The following is a 26,113-nucleotide window of genomic DNA, read 5'->3' on the forward strand; positions in this document are numbered from 1 at the left end:
CTTCAATAGACAAAGAAAACTCAATGTAACTTTTCTTATAACTATTCTGGTAAATGAAAAAAACGACTCCGTTTCATGAAAACAAGCTTTGAAATTAATTCAGATATTTTTGCTTTAAAAATGTTTATTTTTAAAAAATAAAAGTAACAGCCATCGGAACACTTAAGAACACTAGCAATGTAGAACATTTTAAAAAAGAAGTTTAGAGAGAGTGAAAATCAGTAGAGGATTACCCTACAAACTACAAATATCCTTTTAAATTTTTCTAGTCTTCAGTGGGTGTGCAAGTGGAGGTACCGCATTTTGCTGTGTATAATGCGCACCCATGTTTATGGCCCAAACTTTCAGGGGAAAAAAAAATCTTTCGTTTTAATTTTTTAATTCAAATTTTTATTTGTTTACATTTAGGTACTGGTTTTTTGTTTTATAAAGGAATTTTAGCATTTATTTAAATTTAGCATTTATTTTTTAACACTTTATAGTACAAGAAATTTTATGTAACAAATAATTACATAATTACAAAAATTTGGGCAAAAACCTGCACATTATATATGGCAAAATATGGTATATGAATTTTTTATACATACTACATAGCACATATATACTACATACTACATAGTACACATACTTTAGCTACATCCCCCATACTTTTAAGTGCTTTTTCACTTAACATTATAAACGAATACGTACTTGTTAACATGAAAAATTCTGTTTAGCTGCCAAGTATTTCTAACATGTTTATTTTCATACAATCAATCACAAAACATAGAAGCAAATCAGTATCAAAAAGCAGTAATTAAACAACAAAAACAACTCCACATAGTACTTCCTTTAACAGAAGAATGATCTTATTTTTCCAAATGCTTAGCAGTAATTAGGCCTTCACAAGCCTAGAAGGGACACTAGACTTCTTGGGAAAGGCCTGTAGAGCCTACTTGGTAGAATCTCATGGTAAAAACAAATAAATCCAAAGTAAAAACTGAGTCAAATTGCCCAGAGGAAATGTAAATTACAAAATAAACACCTTAAGTTTAGTGCTACATGTGTGGTCATATTCTACAATATAGTAGAACTAATTCCCCTGTCCTTACATTACAGTCCAGACCACACTAAAACCAAGAGGTAACTAAACCTACTAAACCTAAGAGGAGACTGGGTCAAAGGCCTCTCTTTTTCTGTAGGCGTTAATCTCAAGGGCCTTTCCTCATCTGGGACTATGTATCTATATTGGCAGAACATTTGTGTAAAACCGAAATTTCACAAATGGAACTCCTAAGTCACCCATCTGGCTCCACCCACCTTATTTTTTGGGTTAAAAATTTGTCACAGTAACAAATGTTATCTCCCATGATTTGAGAAACCAGAATGATCCAACAGCACCTTTACATTCACCTAAACTGCTCGTGGTAGTGTTAGTGCCCTGCTCCTCTATTTTCCCCCTCATAAAAATGGGTTTATCAATATATTATTCATACGTATGTATGTGTGTATGTATGTATGGCATTATGTTGAATTATATTCCCCATTCTGGGATTTTTGAAAATTGTGCTTAGTTTTCACTTTGGATATAGTGCTAACCTTTTTGACAATTTATCATTAGGATGGAAAAAGACAACTTCCTACTTGTTTGGAAGGTAGGTCGTCTTGTATCTTATTGGGCATACAGAACAATTGCGAAGGAGGTCATGAAATGGGAACGAACTTAAAAATCAAAGACTAGGCATTTTGTTTTTTTGTTTTGGCCCCTGATGCTTTACGTGCTTTGTACCGCCATCAAAACACTTGTTCTCAGCTCCAACTTTGTGCTGGAGCCGAGCCAGAAGAACTCGCTAATGCCTCCAGAACCACGGACTCCCTTAGGGAGAGAACACGCCCCCAGTTACAACCCGTGGGGAGGGAGCCTTAGGTAAGTTCGATTCCGGGGCGGCAGCGGCTCAGTGCGCACCGGACCCGACGCCGGGCGCCAGCTGTCTATTGATCGCCGGTGCCGGTGCCGCAGCGGCGGCTCGGCTCTCAACCGCGCCGGCCCGCCCATGTTCTCAGCCCCCAGGAGGGCTCGCCAGCTCTTCCATAGCCTTCTTCCCGTCGCGAGAATGGGCGACTCCACTTCTAAGATCATCAGTGCCCAGGAGGCCTTGCCCGGCCGGAAGGAAGCGATCGTCGTAGCGGGTAAGGATGCGGGCGAGTGTTAAGGGCACGGGAGTCGGTGCTGCGCACGCGCGCTTGCGCCGGGCTGCTGCGCGGCCTCCGCTCGCCGGGTAGGAAGCTGCGGCTCGGCCTCCGCCAGGCTTCGGTTGGAGTCTGCGCAGGCGCGGAGAGTCGCCGGCAGGGGAGGAGGTGACGGGGTTCCTCCTCTTCCTTTGTTTAGCTTCTCACTCCCTAAAAAACACGAGCGCTTTGACGGAATCTGGTATGCTGGTATAACTCATCTAGAGTGCACGTACCCTAGCGGCTGCAAACTTTGGGCAGGAAAAGCGCTGCCCTGATTCCGCCCTTGCTCACTCGCATTCCTGGGTTCTCTGCCTCCTTTCCTTTCAGTTTTGCACCGGCTGCTGGCGATGCCGGCTGCTTGCAGCTATGGTGCCGTGTTGTGTTGTCACAGGAAGCAATGTAATGATACAGAACGATGAAAACTGCAGTTTTGAAATGGCATCTCAGTCCTGTGTTCTGGTTTCAGGACTTATCCTCAGGCTTCCATTATCTTCCAGGACCGCCCAGTTTCCCCCAGTTGGCAGAAGCTGCCCGGGCCCTGTGTTCCAGGCTCTGTGTTCCCTGCCCATTTAAATCAGTCGTGCGGCAGTGTCTATTTTAGAGCTGGGCTTCCCAAACTTAAGCATGATTTTCCAATCTCATACCAGTAGTTCTGGAACATACAATAAAAGTGAAATGCTAGAAAAGTGATTGCGTGCTTGGGTGCCCAGTAATGTTAAACTACTGTAAAAAGTTCAAAAGCTTAATTCTCCAGTGCTGTTATAGACCCTTATCGCTTTGCAGAGAGCTCAGGTCCACCAACCCCAGGACCGTATTTTAAGTAGGATTACCTCGGTGCAGTGTTTCTCAAAGTGTGGCCCCATTAATTTCTTAAACAAGCCCTCCAGGTGATTTTTGTGCACTCCATAGTTTGTAAACCACAACCTTAGAGCTGTTGGAGGATTAAGTGATGATTACTCTTTTACATATGGCTCAATGCCAAGTTAGATCCTGCATTTGAAATTTCCTAGGAATTCTATTTTTCTTCTTCTAAAAGAATTGTTGAGTATATATAGGAGGTCATAGTGAGGGAATTCATATCATGTACAATACTCAGGATGAGATTGGAAAAGGCAGAGTTTGTTTGGATTTGAGGCAGTTGGGAAACTATGTGACCCGTTTTTTATTCACCTACATTAGCAGTCCTACTTCCTGTGTCTACCGTCACTTCACCTCCAACTCGTCACCAGTACTAAAAGTTTATTTTTAACTCAAATTCACAGAATGAGTTTTGGGGGAAAAAAAAAATCCAGGTTATCCTTAACTCTATATTTAACCCAACTATCTAAACTTCATTTGCTTACCTTAAAAATAAATTCTATTTTACAAACTAGGATTCAGAAATGGATATTAAAGTGGTTTACAGATATTAAAATGCTTTCTCAATGTTGAACTTACCCAGCTTGTACCGAACTACCTCTTTACACACTAGGGTCTTTGATACGCCCTCCTAGACGAAAAAACAAAACACAAAACTCAACAGATTGATTTTTCTAGAAGAAATAAAGTTGTCAGAGAGTTGCCTCCTCCCAAAGCATGATATCCAGTTTTACAGGGGATTTCTACTAAACATTTAAGGAGGAGGTAATTCCAATACTATTTAAAATGAAAGAATTGTTAAATTGTTTTTAAGAAGTAGGTATAACATTGAAACCAAATTGATAAAGATTGCACACACAAAAAAATCTTATGTATGAATATTATTGCAAAACTGCAAAATAACTATGAATAAAGAGAATCCAGCACTGGGATTTAGTCCCAGAATGCAAGGAAGGGTCAATATTATGAAATCTATTAATATAATTCATCATTTCATTGATCTAAGGAAAAATGATATAACTCTCTAGATGCTGAAAAGTTGCTTGACCAAATTGCACAGCCTTTCTTGATAATAACACTCAGAGGTGGCTACTTCCGTAACCTGATAAAATATACCTGTTTCAGCCCAAAGGCCAACATGGTGCTTAATGAAGAAACATTAGAGATTTCCACTAAAGTCCCAATCAAGAAAGAATGTGGAGATGGTCCACTCTTGCTCAACCTAGTGGCAGGCGTGCACTATTATTAAATACTTTTGTTGTTAAGCATTATCTCTAAGCTTTAATCTTACCATTTTTGTGTTCTTAAGAAAATTTACATTCTTTTATAAACTGTGGCCTAGTGGGTTTCTACTTTGCATGAAGTAGAAGGTAAGATTCAAACCTTCAAACTTTTTTAATGAGTAATTTTTCCAAGGCTGCCTAAAGTGGATCAAAGCATGACCAGGCCTACTTTGGATGACTGGTTGTTATTTAACATGTTTTGTAGGTGTTAGCTAATGCAGCCAGACAGGAGAAGGCAATTAGAGATGTACAGATTGGAAAAGAGAAGGTAAAACTAACACCATTTACAGGTGGTAAGATTATATACCGTGTTTCCCCAAAAATAAGACCTAGCCGGACAATCGGCTCTAATGCGTCTTTTGGAGCAAAAACTAATATAAGACCCAGTATTATGTTATGTTATGTTATATTATATTATATTATGTTATACCTGGTATTATGTTCTATTATACCCGACATTATATTATATTATTATATTATACCCAATCTTATAGGGTATATACTTACTAGACAGAAGCCAATAGCTTTACTCTATAAACAACTTGTTAGAAAATATAAACAACTTGTTAGAAAATATAATGGAAGAAAACACCCCATTTCTAATAACCAAAAAAGTTAAAATTTGGGAATAAAACTTGGCAAGAAATATGCAAGACCTATGTGAAGAAAACTTTAAAACTCTACTGAAAGATGCAAAAGAAAACTTGAACAAGTGGCAAGACATATCAGGTTCTTGGATAGATGACTGAAGAGGAAACATGTATCACTTCTCCCTAAGTTAATTTATAAAGGTAATGTGGTTCCCATTAAAAACACTAATGATATTTTTGTTTTGTTCTAGAATTGGACACTAATTAAAAAATTGATATGGAAAAAGAAACAGGAATAGTTATGGTAACTGTAAAAGAAGAGCAAAGAGGGACAGCTAGCACACAGTGTAAAATAAAGTTTATGATTTATTAAACAGTGTGGTACTTACTGGTCCATGAATACATAGGTCATGGAGTAGAATAGAAAGATAAGAAATTCTTAAATACATGTGGGAATGTATTGTATGATAAAGGTGATGTCTCAAATCAGTGGGGAGAAGGTAGACTACTCAATGGTTATGGGACAACTGGGTAGCCGTATGGAAAAAAAAATCAGGTTTGTACTTTCCATCCTCAACCAAGATAAGTTCAAAGAGATCTGTGGTGATAGTAGCTCATGCTTGTTAAGTGCTTACTGTATGCTAAGCACTGTAGTAATTACCTTACATTTACTAATACATTTAATCCTCACTATGACCTGATGAAATAGTTACTATTATTACTCCCCATGTGTAAATGTGGAAACTGAGGCCCATAGAGGTTAGGTGACTTATCCAAGGTCTTAGAGCTAATAAGTGTGGATCTGAATGTTTGGCTCTAGAGTTTGTGATGTTAACTATTATATTGTTTTTCCATTGAGTTAAATGAAATAAACGAAACAATTTCATTACGAGAAAGGGAGAATTCCTTTATAATCTTACTGTGAGGAATGCTTTTTTAATCATGACTTGAAAATCAGAAGACTTAAAAGATTGATTAATTAGGTCACATCAAAATAAAAATCTTCTGCAGGCAAAATTACTACAAGCAATTTCAAAAGACAAACTGGGGTATATATTTGTAACTCATAGGTGAAGGACTAGTCTCCCTAATATATAAGAAACTCCTAGAAATGAATAAGAAACACCAATATCCATTAGAAAAATAGGCAAAGGTTAGGAACAGACAGTTTCCAGAAAAGGAAGTACAATTGGCTCTTAAACATATAAAAAGATGCTCAGCTTCACTCATAATGAGGAGAATGCAAATACCATTTTTCATTTTTCAGACTGGCAAAAATCCAGAGCTTTGATGATACACTCTGTTGCCTTAAGGAGAAAGGCACTCTCGTACATTGCTGGCAAGAGTATAAATTGGCTCAACTCTTAGGGAAGGGAATTTGGCAATATCTATCAAAAATTTAATTGCATATACCTTTTGACCCAGGAATGCAATTTCTGGGAATTTATCCTACAGAACTCTTGCACGTGTGCCAAATGATGACTGTACCAGGTTATTCACTGCAGCTTTGTTTGCAATAGCCAAAGATTGGAAACAACCCAAATGCCCGTCAATAGGGGCTAGTTAAATAAATTATGGTTCATCCTCACAATGGAATATGCAGCTGTAGAAAGAACATGGAAAATCTGTATGAGTGGGTATGGCGAGATTGCCAAGATATAGTGTTAAGTGAAAAAAGGAAGGTCAGAATAGTGTTCTGTAGCATGCTAACTTTTGTGTGAACAGGGAGGAAAATAATATGTATGCACAAAGAAACTTTGAAAGGGTGGCTGAGAAACTACTAGCTGGCGAGAGAGCTATGCAGTGAGCTGAGGGTGGGTGGGAGACTTTTTACTTCTTGGTTTTTCTAAAATAACTTTTGATTCTTGTGCTGTGACTGCTTTACTGAATTAAATGGCTCCACTTTGAAGATGATCTCTCTCTGTTGTTTTTAGTTGACCACCTTTCGATCATCTTTTGTCATTCCTATTTCAAGTTATTATTATTTTTTTTAAAATTTTGCTCTCTTTTTCTTGTCAAGTAGCTCTTTTTCTCCTCCCTAACTTGCTTTTGTAATCAAAATCTACATTTTGGCATGATTTAAAAATCTAAATTTAGAGGGTGGAATTGGAATAAGTTAACCCAAGTCATTTTACATTTCATAAATATTCATTTTTATTGAAGCAGCAATTGCGGTGGCATCACTTACACAAAGAAAAGATCTTTGGGGACAAATTCCTTCCACTATTATGTAGAAGACATTATGTGTGCTGCTTTTATTTTCAGTGTGTACATAGACTTTTAAAAGAAAATGATAGGAAACAAGTTTTCTTTTAGAAAAAGTTTCCCCAATGTATGATTAATTTCTAAATTGTAGAACGCAGAAGTATACTTTCTCCTCTTCGCATCCTGTCTAAAACTCTTTATTTTACCCTGTTTCAGAACCCTCAGTGTTTCCCTGAAGGCCCTGGAATAAGGGTACTCCATACCTCCCACGATCTGATCCTTACTTCAGCCTGTCTTCCCACGTTGGCCCTACAGGACCCCACTGTTTGGCTAATGTGGGTTTCGGTGTTTTGCTTCTGGAGTTGCTCAGGTGATTCTGAATTCCACACTCCTATCTTTCCATTTAACCATTCATGACATGTCTATTAGATGCCTGGTTAGGTAAAATACTGTGCTTTCCATATGTCCTTACCATACTCCTTCCTCAAAACTTGCCCAATTTGAATTCCGTTTCTCCCTTTTCTCTCTGACCTAAGTGATCCTTCTTTTTCCCCTGGACAAATAATTATGTACTATTTTGTGAATCCTTCTATTGGCTCGTGCATTGTTACTTAGATGCTTTGTTGTTACCCAAGTTATTAAATCCACGTCTTATTTCCCCATGTGCGGGTTAGCTCCCCAGAAAGATGGCTGTCCAGGGGAAGAGCCATGTTTCACTCCTGGAAAGGAGGGGCCAGGCTGTGTTTGATGCTTATTTCATCCTCTAGTCTATTGCATTTCTCCAAGGGCACTGCCAGCATCAGTCACTCAGTATGGATATCAGGCAGCGTGTAGTTAATGCCTAAAAACAAAGACCAAAACCAGTGGTCTTTTTGTGTGACCATCGTGGGACCAATGGGACACAGAGAATAGGTGACCTTTTGACCCTGGGGTACATACTCTTGTTTTTCCACTAGTAGTGATGGATGTGTGCTGATTTCACTTTTCTCTCGATCACTCTTGTGGCCAGTGGTAAGCTTTCCTCCTGGCCAGCGTGAATGGTGGGGAGCCCCTCATCTTTAAATCTCTGAGCGGGGACTTACTAGGAATCTGCAGCAGAGGTGGGGAAAGAGGTGTTATACTCAGCACGATCCATGTGGGGATCTTGACCTGTTACCCTCAGTGCAGGGGTCACAGTGTGCCCCGCCTCAGGTTGGAGAGACAGGAGAGTGCAGACAGCTGAGGTGAGGAATGGGAGGTGGGTTGGGTGAGGGGACCTCGGCCTAGGTAATGAGCCCCAGGAGAGCCAGTAGCCTCGAGGCCCTCAGCAAGGCCCGGAGTGGAAGCCCCTTTGCTGAGCTTGGTCCAGCCCCATTATAGGTCCCAGCGGCTTGCCAGCCATCACAATGCTGCGTTGGCAGGGGTCAGCCCCCTTTCCATGCCACAGCAGCTGGCTGGCCCTGCCATCCTGTGCCAACCAACCAAAATAATGGAACTCTGGTGATGTACGAAAGACTGAATTCTTTGGTTTCGAGATGGTTTCGAGGTGTCATTGTATGATGAGTGGAAGCCGTGGGTCATCTATCCCCTATTCTTTCATCTTTCTTCCATCCTTAGTTCCCAGTTTGTCAGAGAGGATCACAATAGCTAATGTTTTGTGAAAATGTAGCATGAGACTGAGAACTACTTGAGGGCAGGAATTGTTTTATTCTCTGCGCCTGGAACACAATAGGCTGACAATAAATATTTGTTGAATGACTCCAGTATATTATGTGGTGAGCTCTTTGAGAGGTGGGCGCCTCTGAGCAGTCTCATACGTAATAGACATAGCACGTATTATGTATTATGGCACATAATAGATAGTCAGTAAATGTTCGAGTAATAGAACAGTGGATTGAAGAAGACAGGAAAGGTAGGGGTTTGGGGCCTTAGGATTACCATTGTTTGCTGATTTCCATGTTTTTGTTTTTCTTAATTATACCAGAAAGCATTATTAGCTGGACAGAATTTCTGCAGCCAAATGGAAATGTATGTAATGAGGACTGGGCCATATTTGAAGAACGGAGTGTCAGTCCAGCCTGTTACGTAATGGCGTTCTCTTTACCCGCTACTTTCTCTTTCCTGTAGTTCAGAGCATCAGCCCAGGCTGGGTGCACAGAGCTGAGTTTCTGCCATGCTGCCCAGAGCTTTAGTCACATCAGATTTCTAGTGGGCCATGGGTTTGTCTCAGATAGCTGTTCAATTATTTTAACTTGTATCTATCTCCTTACCAAATTTTAAGTCCAGAGATGGTAAGAGACTGGGAGTGTCTGAACATGAGTGTCGAAGATTTCATTTCTGGGAGAGCCAAAGCTTCCCTTTGAATAAGTGGAATTGGCATTTGCTGGTGTCACCCCGTTCTTTGTCTTTATTTTACTGCTTTACTCTTTCTACCCTTCTTCTCATTGATGGCTAGCTTCTTCCCTTCCGCTCTGGTTTGTGGTTGGCTTCTGAAATCCGTGTCTCATCTTGCAAAAGTTCCACTTTTCTATTTCCAAATACTTACAGTATGTGCATGTCCTGCCAATACCCCAAACTCAGTTCTAAAACCCAACGTGCCAGTTTTCCTTCAAAACATTGGATACATAGTTTAATTTCCGTGTTTCTGCCAATGGCACTCCAATGCCACCACGTCCCCCAAGTCTGAGCTGCATTCATCTTTGATCCTTACCTCTGCATTTAGTATATGCCTTCTCCAATAGTCTTGATTGATCAGGTAATTCCTGATTGACTGATTTAAGATTTCACTTCTGGGAGAGCCAAAACTGTAACTAAGTTAAGTCTTGCTTTAGTGACATGGGGATTAGCATAAGCAACTCCATTTTGGGCCTTGTGTGTGTGTGTGTGTGTGTGTGTGTGTACCAATGCAAAATACTCGATTTTTTTTTCTTGACCAGAAATTGCCATATCCTGAGTCAATTGGGACCTCTTCTGTAACCTGGGTCTCTTATGAAAGGTTGAATACAGTTATTGTCCTTCATAAAGACATGGTTCCTTATATTTCTGTAGCACTTCTGTGTCATTTCGTTTGAGCATATCTACAGTGTTTCTCAGCATGGTATATTTTTGATCCACTAGCTTGTTGAATAAGTGTATTAAATTTGCATTGTAATATAGCCAAGACTGGTAATAGTTGAAACTGGAAGAAATACAAAGCTACAATATTGTTCCGATGAATATATTATCATTACATTTTTAAAAAAACGAAGAATAAAATTTCGAGATATTGAATGTCTTCCCAGAGCACGTATATAAAATGAATTCTTTTGAAAATGTTACCATGGTAAGATAATCACGTTAGTGTTGAATTTTCCTCTGTAACTTTTTCATCTTTTACCTTTGATTTTTTTTTTTTAATTTGTGGTTTACAATTAGGTAATTTATAGTTTGCTTAGGTAAAATACAACGTGAAAAACTAAAAAGCATTGTTCACTGGAGGCCCAAAATGATTTCTTTGGCCAACTGAAAAAGATTTGATAATTTTATAGAACAGATTTTACCCAAAAGGCAAGAGTCATGAAAATGAAATATGAGGGAATTCATAGCTTTCCAGCTGGAAAAAATGAAACAAAGTAAAAATTCCTGAGTGTACTGTAGTTAGCAGATGAAAAGAAAACCACACTCGAGTTTGCAGAATGGAGTAGCCAGCTGTCAAACAGAGCCCCCGAGAAAACCGTGCATTGCTGAAAACCTCCATTTCCTTATCTCTTCTTAAGAACCAATTCGTGAAGAGCTACGTCACCTCGCAGTAAGCCCTCTGCAGCAACTCCTGCTGCTGGTCTCTGAAGTTCCTAGCTAACCACTTAACATTCCTCGCACACCGAGCTGTGTGCACTGGCATGAAAAAATACCGCACAGAGCTCCCGCTCCCCGCACGGAGGACTGCAGAGGACCTGATAACAGCTGAAGCTCACACAGGGTCTCTCCCTGACAACCTGAGGCTGGTTGCTGGGGAACCAACCACATCCCTCCAAGAGCAGAAATTGCACCCACCTGCCTCTGAATGTAAAAGAGGTTTGAGGAGCCCCTTGTAGATAACTTTTATTTTAAGAAATGAAAAAAAAATTCTTCTTCAGGATTATACTCCTACTATGGAGCTCTGTGGATTGATTTCTGTAAGTGAAATCAAAGGGAATAATGATTTTTCTGGTGAAAATTAGGAGTGGGATGGATTATGTAAGTGTGCTGCAGTAATTTTGGGGAAACACACACCTGATTTCACGAATAGGCTACATAAATTTAACTATGAATCTCCAGGGGCAAGATCTGAACCAAGGCATTTCAATTAATATAATGATAGAACTTAAGCCTTAACTATTTTCGTTCATTGAAAACCCTCAATTATTCCCTTTTTTTTTCTTTTCCCAGAATAAGATTCATTAAAGAGCTGAAGCCTATGCTTCATTTTATGTATACATTTGCTTTGGAACTTGTAGGTTGGTTGACAAACAAAACTGATATAATTTTAAAAATAAGCATTCTCTATTGTTTACACCGTGTGGTTGTATTAAACCACTTAGAAAGGAACCTAATTGGAACCAAAGTGGTCTTTGCTGTCAGTTTTTAGTTTCTCTACTGAGTGAGTCTGATAATAGGCTCTTCTCACTGCTCCAGAGTGAGCTGGTCCTACCTAGTCTATGCCGAGATGGCTTCTCCTTGCTTTAGGGCCTTTATTACCTAAATCTTAGATTTTTATTCATATTTTTGCTCAAAATTTGATCTGTAAGTTTTTAGTCATTTTAATCTTCTCCCAATTTCCAAAGGAACCAATATCCAAAACCAAGAGAGCATTCAGTACCTTTCTCCATATTCATAAAATCATATGCAAACACACATGTTATTTATAATTGGTGTTTTATAAAAGTAGATTAGCTTATATTCTCTGCATCTCATTTTTCTCACTTAATAGTATATCATGGAACTATCTCCAAGTAAGCTGGTATATCTTAAAATATTGTTTTAAAAAACATTAGTAGACTTGATTTTTGGAGCAGTTTTAGGTTTACATAAAAATTGAGTGGAAAGTGTTAGAGTTCTCGTATACATCCCCCCGCCATGTTTCCCCTATTATTAATATTTTGCATTTGTGTGGTACATTTATTACAGTCACTGAGCCAATATTGATACATTAACTAAATTCTTATTATTAACTAAAGTCCATACTTTATGTTAGGGTTCATTCTTTGTGTTATATATTCTGTAGGTTTTGACAAATGTACTGACATGAGGATATCCTCCATTACAGTATCATACAGAATAGTTTCACTGCCCTAAAAATCCTCTGGTTACCACTGATCTTTTTCTCCCCCTGGCAACCGTGGATCTTTATACTGTTTCCACATTTTGTCTTTTAAAAAATGCCACGTAGTTGGAATCATACAGTGAGTAGCCTGTTCAGATTGGCTTCTCTCACTTAGCAATATGCATTCAGGCTTCCTCCGTATCTTGATAACTCATTTCTTTTTCAGTGTTAAATAATATTCCACTGTCTGGATGTCCCAGTTTATTTATCCATCACCTATTACAGAACATCTTGGTTGCTTCCAAATTTTTCAATTGTAAATAAAGCTTTTATAAACATTCTTGTACAGGTTTTTGTGTGGACGTAAGTTTTCAACTCCTTTGGGTAAATACAAAGGAGCATGATTGCTGGATCATATGATATGAATATGTGTCCCAAAGTGGTTGTTCTATTTCCCATTCTCACCAGCAGTAAAGCAGAGTTCCTGTTGCTTCACACCATCGTCAGCATTTGGTGTTGTCAGTGTTTTGGATTTTAGCCATTCTAATAGGTATGCAGTGGTATCTCATTGTTTTTTTTTTTTTAATTTTTAGTAAATTTATTATTAGAGGGTGACATTGGTTAGTAAAATTATATAGGTTTCAAGTGTACAGTTCTGTAATACATCATCTATCTATTGCATTGTGTACTCACCACCCAGAGTCAGTTCTCCTTCTGTCACCATATACTTAATCCCCTTTACCCTCTTCTACTACCCCCTACCCCCTTACCTTCTGTGTCCATGAGTTTTTGTTTGTTTGTCTTGTTCATTTCTTGCTTTTAGTTTTATATCCCACATGAGTTCTCAACTTTTTCTGTCTGATTTATTTTGCTTAGCATGGTAATCTCAAGATCCATCCATATCGTCGCAAATGGCAATACTTCAACTTTTCTTATGGCTGAGTAATATTCCATTGTATATATATCACATCTTCTTTATCCAGTCATCTATCGAAGGACATTTTGGTTGTTTCATGTCTTGACCACTGTGAATAACGCTGCTATGAAAATAGGGGTACATATATCTTTACGGATAAATGTTTTCAAATTTTTTTGGGTAGATACCCAGAAGAGAAATTGTGGGGTTGTATGGTAATTATATTCTTACTTTTTGAGTCACCTTCATACTGTTTTGCATAGTGGCTGTATACCAATTTACATTCCCACCAGCAGTGTATGAGGGTACCTTTTTCTCTACAACCTCTCCAACACTTGTTATTGTCTTGTTGGTAACAGCCATTCTAACAGGTGTGAGGTGGTATCTCGTGGTTTTGATTTGCATTTTCCTAATAGCTAGTAAAGTTGAACATTTTTTCATATATCTTTTGGCTGTTTGTACGGCTTCGTGGGAGAAGTGTCTGTTCAGGTCCTCTGCCCATTTTTTAATTGGATTTTATTGTTGTATGAGTTCCTTATATATTTTGTATATTAGCCCCTTATTGGAGGCTTTGTTTGCAAGTATCTCCTCCCATTTGGTTGGTTGCCTCTTTGTTCGGTTGATGTTTCTTTTGCTGTGCAGGAGCTTTTTAGTTTGATATAGTCCCATTAATTTATTTTTGCTTTTACTTCCCTTGCCTTAGAGATCACATTCATAAAATCCTCTCTGAACCCACGGTTCATTAGTTTAGTACCTACCTATGCTTTCTTCTATGCAATTTATTGTTTCAGGTCTTATATTTAGGCCTTTGATCCATTTGAGTTAATTTTGATATATGGTGACAGATAGCAGTCTAGTTTCATCATTGTTTTAATTTGCATTTTCCTAATGAAATATGATGATGGACATCTTTTTATATGCTTATTTACCTACTGTAGATCTTCTTTTTTTAATTTATTGGGGTGACAATTGTTAGTAAAATTACATAGATTTCAGGTGTACAATTCTGTATCACATCATCTATAAATCCTATTGTGTGTTCACCACCCAGAGTCAGTTCTCCTTCCATCACCATATATTTGATTCCCTTTACCCTCATCTCACACCCCTCACCCCCCTTACCCTCTGGTAACCACTAAACTATTGTCTGTGGTAGATCTTCTTTAATGAAGTGTCTGTTTGTGTCTTTTGTCTATTTTTAATTGGATTGTTTTTTATATTGTTGAGTTTTAATAGTTCCTTGTATATTTTGGATAGCAGCACTTTATCAGATTTTGCAAATATTTTCTTCCAAACTGTGGCCTATTCTTATACTCTTGACAATGTCTCTTGCCGAGCAGACATTTTTAATTTTCCTGAAGCCCAACTTACCATTTTTTTCCTTTCATGAATTGTACTTTTGGTATATATCTAAAAAGCCTTGCTAAACCTATGATCACCTACTTTTTCTCGTATTTGACTTTCTAGAAGTTTTATAGGATTGCATTTTAAATTTTGAGTTAACTTTTGTGAAAGATTGAAGGTCTGGGTCTAGATTCATTATGTATGTATGTATGTATGTATGTATGTATGTGGTTGTCCAGTTGTTTCAGCACCATTTATTAAAAAGACTATCTTTGCTCCATTGCATTGCCCTAGCTCCTTTGTCAGGGATCGGTTGACTATATTTGTTTATGTCTATTTCTGGATTTTCTATTCTGTTCCTTTGATCCAGTTGTCTATTTTTTCACCAATAGCACACTATCTTTGTTATGGTAGCTTTATAGTAAGTCTTGAAGTTGGGTAGTGTCCGTCCTCTAATTTTGTTCTTCTTCAATGTTGTGTTGGCTTTTCTGGTTCTTTTTCCTCTCCATATAAACTTTAGGAATCAATTTGTCAATATCCACAATATAACTTTCTGGGATTTTTATTGGGATTGCATTGAATCTGTAGATCAACTTGGAAAGACCTGACATCTTGACAGAATTGATTCTTCCTATTCATATGCATGGAATAACTCTCCATTTATTTAGATATTCTTTGATGTCTTTCATCAGAATTTTGTGTTTTCTTCATATAGATCATTTACATATTTTGTTAGATTTATACATCAGTGTTTACTTTCTTTTGGTGCTAATGTAAATGGTACTATGTTTTTTGTTTTAAATTTCAGTTGCTCATTTTGGCATATAAGAAAGCAGTTAACTTTTGTATATTAAACTTGTATCTTGTAATTTTGCTATAATTGCTTACTAATTCCAGAAAGGCTTTTTTTTTGTCCTTTCTTTGTGATTTTCTTCATTGACATCATGCAATCTGTGAACAAAGACAGTTTTATTTCTTTCCAATCCATACCTTTTATTTCTTTTTCTTATCTTACTGCTTTAGCTAGTACATCTAGTATGATGTTGAGTAGGAGTGGTGAGAGGGGACATCCTTCCCTCGATCCTCATCTTAGTGAGAAAGCATATGATAATCATTGATTATCATTTTAGCTGTAGTTTTTTTTTTTTGTACATGTTCTTTATTAGGTTGAGGAAGTTCCCTTTTATTCCAAGTTTGCTGGAAGTTAATATATTGTTTTTAATGGCCCCGTAATATTCCAAGGTGTGTATGTACCACAGTTTATTAAAGCAAAACAAAACAAAGCCCACCTCTTGATCAGTTATTAAGTGTTCAGCTCCAGTAATAATATAGATAATATTTATTAATCATGGTATGTGGTACATATATGGCAAGCACTTAGGAATACTTTCCTTGTAAATCTAGTCAAAGGAGATACAATTGGTGCTAGGTTATGCAATGCTTTGAAGCCAGCCTAAGTAAGGAGTTTGGATCAAAATGGAAAATGGAAAGAATGCATGTTCTGTGATGATGTGTACTTTGGGGAGAAATCAGAGGTTCAGGTAAGCAGGTGCTTACCCCCTGATCCATGAAGTATAAACATCTTATAGGTCTTTGATGCTTGCCAGTGCTTTTGAATTGGTTTCTAGATGCAACTTGGCAGCCAGGTTATAGTATTGTTTATTCTGAGAACTTAAAGGTCAGTTTGCATCTAGAGTTACATTTGATGAACTGGACTACAAAATTTTAGCAACTTTTTCTGTAAACCAGGCGTTGGCAAAATATGTCCTGTGGACCAAATTTGGCCTGCAGCCTGTTTTTTTTTTAAAAAAATTAGTTTCTTATTTTGAGATAATTGTAGATTCACATGCAGTTGTAAAAATAATACAGAGAGAGTCTGTGTGCCATTTACCCAGCTTCCTCATTGGTAACATCTTGCAAGTCTATTGCATACAGCTAGGATATTGATAATGATACAATACACAGAACAGGTCTATCACCACAGGAACCCGTGTTTCCCTTTTATAGCCACATCCACCTCCTGCCTCACGCTCTGCCCATCCGTCACACCTGGCAACCACTAATCTGTTCTCCATTTCTATAATTTTGTCATATCAAGAATGTTACATAAAAGGAATCATAAGCATGTAACCTTAATAGGGCCTTTTTGCAGAGTAAAAGGTTTCAATTTTGACGAGTTCCAATTTATCAAGTTTTCCTTTTATGGATTATGCATTTTGTGTTCAGTCGAAGAATTCTGCCTCGCCTTGATCTTGAAGGTTTTCTCCTTTTTTTTTCCCCTAAAAGTTTTATAACTTTACATTTTACCTTTAAATCCATGATCCTTTTTGAGTTAATTTTTGTTCAAGGTTTGAGGTTTAGTTTGAGTTTCTTTTTTTTTGGCCTATAGATACCCAATCGCTAAAGCACCATTTGTTGAAATGCTTCCTCCATTGAATTGCTTCTGCATCTTTGTCAAAAGTCAGTTGGGCATATTTATGTGGGTCCATTTCTGGGTTCTTACTTTCTTCCATTGATCTATGTGTCCATCTCTCTGCCGATGCCACACTGTCTTGGTTACTGTAGCTATACAGTAGGTCTTAATGTTGTGTAGTTATGCCTCCCACTTTCTTCTTTTTTTCAAGATTGTTTTAGCTATTTTAAGGACCGTGCCTTTCCATATACATTTAAAAATAAACTTGTCTATAATACTTTATGATTTCACTTAATAAGGTACTTAGAGTCGTCAAAATCAAGGAAGTAGAATGGTGGTTACCAGGGGCTGCGGTGGGGAGGAGAGAATGGGAAGTTATTGTTTACTGGGCATAGAGTTTCAGTTTTACAAGATGAAAACAAGTGGTGATGGTTGCAGAACAATATGAATAAATGTATTTAATATCATTGAACTGCATTCCTAAAAATGGTTAAGATGGGAAATTTTATGTTATGTGACTTTTACCACAATAAAAAGGAATACACACACACACACACACACACACACAGAGAATAAACTTGTCTGTGTTTACAGAAAAACCTTGTAAGATTTTGATAGGAATTGTATTAAAATTATAGATCAATTTGGGGAGAATTGTTGTCTTTACTATGTTGAATCTTCCAATCTATAAGCATTAATTTAGGTTTTCTTTGATTTCCTTTGTCAGTGTTTTGTGGTTTTCAGTGTATAGAACTTGTACATGTTTGTTAAGTTCATACCTATGTTTTTCATTCTTTTTGGAGTGCTTGTAAATGGTATTGTCTTTAATTTCAATTTCCGTATATTCATTGTTAGTATATAGAAACATGATTGATTTTTTTGTGTTCATCTTGTATCCTCTAACATTGCTGAACTCACTTACTAGTTCTAGGAGTGTGTGCTTGTGTATGTGTGTGTATTACTTGGAATTTTCTACCTAGACAACCATGTCATTTAGAAATAGAAATTTAGTCTGTATGCCTTTCATTTCTTTTTCTTGCCTTATTGTAGTGGGAAGAACTCCCAGTTCTGTGTTACCTTGTTCCAAATCTTAGGGGAAGCCTTCAGTCTTTCACTGTTAAGTGTGATATTAACTGTAGGTTTTTTGCAGATTTTTTTTATTGAGTTGAGGTAATTCCCCTCTATTCCTAATTTGCTGAGAGTTTTATCACGCGTGGGTCTTCTGCCACCTGTTTTTGTAAATAAAGTTTTATTGGGACGCAGGCATGCTTATTGGTTCATATACTGTCTATGTCTGTTTTCACACTACAACACCGGAACGGAGTAGTTGTGACAGGGACCATGTGACCCGCAAAGCCTAAAATATTTATTATTTGGCCTTTTATAGAAAGGGTTTTCTGACTGCTGCTATAGTTCCATGAAGTATTTCTTTTGGTCAGAGTCTCCTATATCTTGATACCACGAGATTACTGCAAACTCTTAATCACTCCACATGTATATCTACAGTCGACCAAGACCTAGACCTTGAGTCATTGGCTGGTGCCCGCTTCAAAAGAAAGCAGATTGTGGATGTGTGTAGATCTAGCTGACTTCCAAAGGCCCTTCCCACACTGACATGTCTGTATTTCTATCAGCAGTAGTATTTTGGGTAGTTCTTAGTCTCATAACTTCTGTTAGCTCCTTACCTTGATCATCCTGAACAAAGTACTTGCATTGCACTTACTTCATGGCCTGGGCCTTCTTTTCTGCCCTGATTCCTCGATTCTTACTGTAGTCTGCATTGCTGCGTTTCAGAATGTTCCCATGATGGAGATACATGACTTCATTGATCTCTGAAGGGTCCAGTGGAGCGTTGCCTGCTAAACTTGATGACTATCCTGTAATTACTTACTTACTATATTTTGTTCTTCTAAGGGTGTTTTAAAGTTTTTGACAGGTTTGTTGGTTTGGCTGAAAATGATAAATGATGGTCTACAATGGATAAATGATGGTGTGAGTCCTTAACTTAGGAAATAAGCATATACTCCTTTGAACCCCGAAAGGTAAACCATTGTGGTTTACCTTTGTGTGCTTATTGATTATACATAGGTAGAAATATTATATCCTACATCTCTACACACACATTTTGTTCTAGCTTGCTTGATCTGCTCTCTCTAGAACATGCTTTTACTGATAAAACCTCTTTTTTTCCTCTTTGCCAAGCTTCCTTTTACCCAATTAACCCCGCCTGACTAAGTGATTTCTTCTCTTACTCTCCAACCCATTTTAACTCTCCTCTCTTATAAATCTCTGGCATTTCTTTTCTTTTCTACTCATTTGACATGCAGTCATATTGTTTGAAGACATTTGTATTGTTGTCTTATCGTTTCACTTTATAATAGTGATTTAACTTTAATATATGTATACGTTTTCTTTATAACTGCATTTTAAATTTAGTGAGGGCTTATTTAATTACTTATTTGTATTCCCCAGTGCCTATGCATGTTTATGTTATACAATAATTATTAGTTAAATGAATGAAAGAATGATTGAGCTTATACTCTGTGTAATATTATGTTTGGAAGTTGTCTGCTCAATAAAATCCTTTTAGTATGGTGCAGGTCAATAGATATTAATATTAATGAATCTCGATAAATGGATGTTCTGTTTTTAACTTACCTTCCAGCACAAACTGTCCATCTTTAGAAATTTGATTATGACTGCTTGTCTGAACCCAATGACCGACTTTCCAAATTGTTATTAGAGGAGATCTGAGCTCTTTGCTGCTACATTACGATTTGTGTTTAATATTTATGGGAGAGAAGTCTTTCTACAAATATGTAAAAATATTGGTGAGTGAAGGAAATGGCTCCCAGTGTGACAGAAGAGAATATCATCTTAAAAAAGATCTGCATTTATCTGCAGTTTCCCCAAGGTTGTGTTTACATAAAAAAGACATTGTTTTATGTTCTAGAATCAAGAGATGATTTTATGATTTAACAAGTTCCACCAAGAAGTTTTGATTTAACAAGTTCCACCAAGAGATCACATAGCAGTATTAGTCCCTGGATTTATTGAGTTTGCAGCATTCCTTTAGTATCATTCATATTTTTCTCCCGAGGGTACCACTTTCCCCTCTTGACTTCATAACAAGATATGGAAACTCATTTATGCTGCGGTGTATGATGCTAGGAAATGAATGCCTGTCTATTATCTCTCTCTATAGGACCTTTCATGACCACAGGTAGATGTTTGCTGCCTCAATATAAATAGGCAGCATTCAGAAATGTATTCTCCAGTGAGGGACAAGTTGGTTTGGTAGAAAGCACAGACATTTCATGTCTGGATGGTGACTCTGAACTTCACTTCATATGCTTACCAGCTGTGTGACCTTGAACAAATAAAATGGAAACAGTGGCACCTGCCTCAAATGGATGTTTCTGGGAACAGATGAGATAATGGAGAAAGAGCCTAGCATGACACCTGCCTCTGGCAGATGTGCAGAATGTTTCTTTTGCAGTATCATGTGTCCAATGGGGACCTTTAAGGGACAGCTTACTGCTGTGTGTTGCCTAAATTTTTTCACTTTCATGTTTGTTTCTTTGAAGCTTTTAGGATGTAAGCCCAACCAGTTTCTGTCCAGAACAGTAGCATAGGAAATCAATGAACAAAATAGGTTTTCGATTTAGAACTGATTTACAAAGCCAATGTGGGAAAAATTACTGTTTCCCAATAAGTATATCATAACTTTTTATTTTTGGAGGGGGCGAGGTGAGTGCCATGAAGATGTCTCTGCAGTTTTGAAACTTCTTGTTTTCTTCCTCCCCTCCCCTTCCTCTTCCTCCCTCTCTCCTTCTGTTCTTCCCCCCTCCTTCCCTTCTTTCCTTCCTTCTATTCCTTCTCTTCTCAGCCAACTTGATATATAATGTACTAAACCATGTTGGAAACAAGAATGGAAGCTGAGATATGAGATGATGTGTAGAGGCAATTTGTGTAGGAATATGCTTATATACAAACCTGGTACCTGTGTCATAGAGATGGGGGTGGGTGCTGTGCTTACCGGGGGTTGTCTGCCTGGTACTCTTGCCTGGGATTTGCTTCAGCCCCCTTCACGTGACTCCTGCAAGAGCTAGACTTTCAATTGGGACTGCCCTGGCTACTGCGGATTACCTGGGGTGGGATATGACCCTTCTGGGCTGAGTCTCCCTCCCAGGGCTTGGTGCCTCTGCTCTAGAGACAGGAGCTGTAAACTACAGTTCTGGAGCTGACAGGACCCATAGTTGCTCTGGAGTTGCTTCTTCTCTGGAGAGAGTCTGTTTTCACTAGGAGAGGAGGAAGTGCCCTGCTCATGGAGGCGGAGATGGCGGATAGTTATGGCTGCATTCAAAGTTTTCACTGTTTGCTCCTGAGATCTAAGTGCTTTCTTACCTTTCCTACAGCTCCTGTTTCATTGTTCCATGTTTCCTTGGAATCTGTGACACAAAAACCAAGTTCTTCATCTCTATTTCTCCTATCCTCTCCTCTTTCTGTCTATCTCTGTCCCAGTTCAAGTTGAATTTTTGTCACTTGTAACCAAAGGTGCCTTCCTTACCCTTAACTCTGGATTTGACTTTAATGGAAAACAAATGAGAAATTGCAATTTCAAGCCAGTGGTCTCTAGTTAGCTTTTCACAAGAGTCACATTTAGAAGGCTATGCTAGATAAATAGGGCTCCTGCCACTGGCAGGGATTCCTGCTTGCTCGCATCCCTGGGGAGCCGACCCTGCAGTAGTGCCCTGGAGGCTGTAGATTGGCTTCTTTATGGCCTTACCCACAGACTTTGAGGGGTTTCCTCCAGGCATGTGACATGTACACATTTCAGTTGCAAGAAGCAGGTGAATGGTAGAACTTGGCTTAACAATATGATGCAGTACTTAGGTTTTTTTTTCTAGAAAAATAAAGCCCTCTATTAAAGTAGCGTTGTTAACTACAGCTAACATTTACAGATATGCAAATTCCCAGTATACACTAACAGCTTTGTTGTTAAGCCCAACTATTGTCAAGTGTTGTAGTAAAAGCTTGGCTTTTTTTTTTTTTTTTTTTTTTAACTTTCACTAATCTTGCATATTTGGCATTTCAGAAGTTAATAATCACAGGGGCTACACAGCAACTCCCATGAGCCATTTAAAGCATTTCTCCTATGGCCAGTGTTGTTCTGCTCGCCAAACCAAGGTGAGAAGCCACTGTAACTCTGTGGAATGACCACTGCAGGTGGCCTCGTGAGTTCTGGGCTTTGGCTGTGCTACTAATTCATTGTGCAACTTTGTGCAATATACTTACCTTCTCTGGCTGCCCATCCACTTATAAAAAGTGCTTGAAAGCAAAGTTCCTGGAGGTTCTTTTTCCATTTGTGCAATGATTTTATATTGCATAACACTTCCTCTATTCCCTTCAGAAGTAATCTCCTTTCTCAGTAGTTTATTAACTCTAGCTCTAAGCCTGCATCTTTCTTGCATGGTTGCACTTGCTGTTTTTTTTTTCCCCACCCTTTTTTTTTTTTCCTTGTGGGTTTGTTTTTTCCCCTTGAGGAAAAGGCAAAGAAAGAGAAAAAAAAATGGAGGCATGCAACATGGTTGCAAATACAGTTTATGACTTCTCCTGATAGTGTCTTGCACAGTCTGGAGGAAGTTACTTTGGCAACTGTGAATCCGTTTCTCTGCCTCTGAAGTAACTTTATCCTTCCTCATTATTATTTCATTTTGTTGGGATGGCTTCTTACAGATTTTTTTTAAAAATTGATTTTCTTCTTGAAATTTCTTAGAGACCAACCTTTCCCCCCCATATCTGAATATTTGAAAGTATCGTTGGAGCAAACCCAGTTTAGAGGTAGAACCACACTCGTCACGTCCTCAGTGTCCACAGGACTGCACAAGGCCATGTTGTGGGCAGAATGTTGGTTCGGTATCAGCCTGCAACTCTGTCTCCTGACAGTGAAATTTATCTACAACTTTCCCTTCCAAAGACTGTTCTCCCTTAAGCACTGGGTGTCAGGTTCGCCACAGTGGCCATGTAGCAAGCCATAGTCCTACAAACTGTCAGTCTAGAAGGAGAAATAGCGATGGAATGGAGAGTCTGGTTGAGGTTGGGTGCTGGGGTAATGCTTGGGCAAGATGTCACAATGCAGACTGAAGCAGTAATGGGGCTGGGGTGGGGTAGGGGCAGACACCAGGTGAGGACAGCAGGTGTGGCAGACCCAGCCATGGCTGCACACGGTATCCTGTCTGAGGGCAATCCCCGATCCCCGTCAAGAAGGAAGGGGTTAATCAGGAGGCATCATGTGAGCAGTACTGCAAAGCAAGGCCAGTCTGGATGAGGACATGCAGACGGGTCCCTCTGATGTTGCCGGCACCCCTTAGGTGGTCTGAACCTGGAAGAGCTGACTATATAACCCACTTGCCATTTGAAGCCTCCTGCTCTTGGCTGAAAACCCAGTTCCAAACCATGGAAGTCCAAAGCCATCCTTAAGATACCTGTAAATTCTGGAGAGAGAGATAGAGAAAGAGAGAGAGGGAGACACACACACGCTTATGTTCTCTTGGTTACCTCTGCCTCTAGGTTCTTGCATCCCCAGATACTATCTCTTTTTCACACTGAATTGACCCCTTTATTATTTATTAGTTAACCATATTCATTAACCATAGTGAATACAGGTGAGAATGTCTTAGACTTCACTGAAGATTGGGGCAGGAGTGATGGAGGAGGGACTGTGGCAATAAAAAAGTTGAACATCCTCCCTCAGATACTCCTGCTCCCAAGCACCTTTCAGCCAGCCCTCCATTCATGGTTTCTCTCTGGCCTTTGCTGCAGCAAACAGCCGTACATCTTTGAGGTTGCAATCACCTCCCACTTTTCTCTTTCCTCTTTTCTCCCTCCTTCTAAGAAAATTTCACTCTTCTCACACAGAACAGATCTCCCACCTCTTTGTGGCATGGGTGCTAGCTAGTATCCATGCTATAAGGGCCCCACCTTCTTTTTCAAAAACCATTCTACGTTTCTTTGTCAGAGATGGTGGATTTTTGCTACATTGACCTAGGAACAAATTTTGTAATATTGGAGTTTGAACTGGATGCCAGACAAAGAAGGAGAGAGAATGGGGAAAAGGGGTGGTAACAAGTGATTGGGTTCAAAGGACCTTTCTTTCCACTAAAGGGTATTTGAACTGCCCTAGTCTCGTCACGTGCATACATTTTATCCCCCCCCCCCCTTCAAAGACGGTAATATCTTTGAAGAGAAGGACTATTTCTGCTTCATTGTCTTATCTCTGAGCATCTACCCTGGAACATAGTAGGTATGTTCAATAAATACCATGTTTCCCAAAATAAGACCTAGCCGGACAATCAGCTCTAATGCGTCTTTTGGAGCAAACATTAATATAAGACCGGACTTTACAACACCGGGTTTTACATTAATTTTTGTTCCAAAAGACGCATTAGAGCTGATTGTCCAGCTAAGTCTTATTCTCGGGTAAACACGGTATTTACGGAACAAATAGATGTGCTCATGTGATACCAATGGATGATTAATAGTTGAGTCCGGAAGGCGAAAATAACATAGAAGAGAATAATTAAGCCATGAACCTTGTAGCTGTGAATGAGAGGGCGAATTTCTCAAGAATTTGGAAATGCCTAACCATATTTACATTCTTTGTCGTGTACGTAGCATTTAAATAAAAATTCAGGCTTGTATCTGACTTATCACTAATTCAGATACATTTTTTCCCCCCCTAGATTAAAAACAAAAATGTAAAGGCCTATTTCCAGGGATTTTTAAAGGGCACCAAAGATTATAAATTTCATTTTAGTATTAGCAAATGACAATCTAATTTTAGTAAGTTATTTTGGACTTAATACACCCAAAACTCAGGTTAGTTTTGTTTTCTGGCTAATTATTTGAATGGGGAGACATTTCCATGGAGGTTTTAAGATAAAATATTACTTTGGGATATGTGACAGATTTCCTTGTATTTTTAAAATCTCTTGGGTATTTTAGGGGAAATTTAATTCATCTGATTTTGATCTAAATATAATTTACTCACAATAATGGAGTAATATTTGATTTCCAGAGAAATCTATTGATGCTTTTACAGCTTTTCTCTTGGGACATAAGAAATCACATTTTCCAAAAAAAAAAATCACAGACCTACAATGTCTAATTTTCCCGCTTATTTAAGGGAGCCTGAGTTAAGCATCAAATTGGGTAGTCCATATCAGTTATTTTCGTTTTTAATTTTTTTGAGTCTTTCTTTTCAAAGTATGCATAGGAAATTTTCTTTGAAGAGGTTTTATTTTTTTCTTATTCTGACAGTTTTATCTGCTATCCTATATTTTTCAAGCAATGATTTTGGGAGATTTAAGGTAATAAAGCAATTTGATGTTTCTGCATTAATGGTATCTGTGTTCAATATGTTGCAGACCTGTCAGAAGCTTGCCAATGGCATTTAAATGTATTTCTTAATTTTAATTTTAAAGCACTTTGTATGAGAATTATAAATTAGTCCTAAGTGCCTAATTTGAATTTAAAAGCGGAGGTTTAGGCCAAGGTATAGCCAAATTTTGTACTCTTTAAAAGACTTGAAATCCGTTTACAAATAAAAAAAGATGTTATGATGTCAGTATTATGTTTTGGATGTGAAACATGAAAGAACTTGGGCAGTTTCAGATTCTAAGAGGATGTTGGGTGTCCATCCAGAAATTACGGGGCAGGGCCTGGTGTGTTGGCTTCTTCAGCACCTCTGACTTCTCTTCAGGCTCCTTCTGACTTCCAGGGTCTATGTCTTCTGGTCCCCTAAGGACCGTGTTGTTCCCAGCCCTTCCTGGGGTAGGCTTTGCATCTCTGACATGAGCCTTGTTCTTCAGGTTCCCCTTCTCTCCTGGAAGCCAGCTGGCCGGAAGTCTGGGCAAGGGCCCAGCTCTTACTCCACAGCCCTTTGCTGCCCTCTGCTGCCCACAGCGAGTGGCGATGAATCCTCCAGGCCAGATGGCCCATGGAGCTGGTGCCTGGATCATTGCAGTAGTC

The 26,113-nt window shown here is 38.5% G+C and overlaps 1 protein-coding gene across 2 annotated transcripts in view; it reads left to right on the forward strand.

Moving 5' to 3' along the window:
- Positions 1-1,897: 1,897 nt before the first annotated feature.
- Positions 1,898-26,113, forward strand: part of MSRA (methionine sulfoxide reductase A) — a 336,169-nt gene continuing 311,953 nt past the window's right edge. Inside the window, exons 1-2 of one of the 2 annotated variants that reach the window (XM_033135139.1) lie at positions 2,031-2,169; positions 7,364-7,517. In XM_033135139.1, coding sequence (XP_032991030.1) covers positions 7,481-7,517 — 37 coding nt within the window. In that variant the 5' untranslated portion in view covers positions 2,031-2,169; positions 7,364-7,480. Of the gene's footprint in view, positions 2,170-7,363; positions 7,518-26,113 lie in introns of both variants that reach the window. The other variant, XM_033135137.1, reaches the window with a different exon arrangement.

The sequence above is a fragment of the Rhinolophus ferrumequinum genome, chromosome 18, assembly GCF_004115265.2.
Source record: "Rhinolophus ferrumequinum isolate MPI-CBG mRhiFer1 chromosome 18, mRhiFer1_v1.p, whole genome shotgun sequence".
Classification (NCBI taxonomy): Eukaryota; Metazoa; Chordata; class Mammalia; order Chiroptera; family Rhinolophidae; genus Rhinolophus; species Rhinolophus ferrumequinum.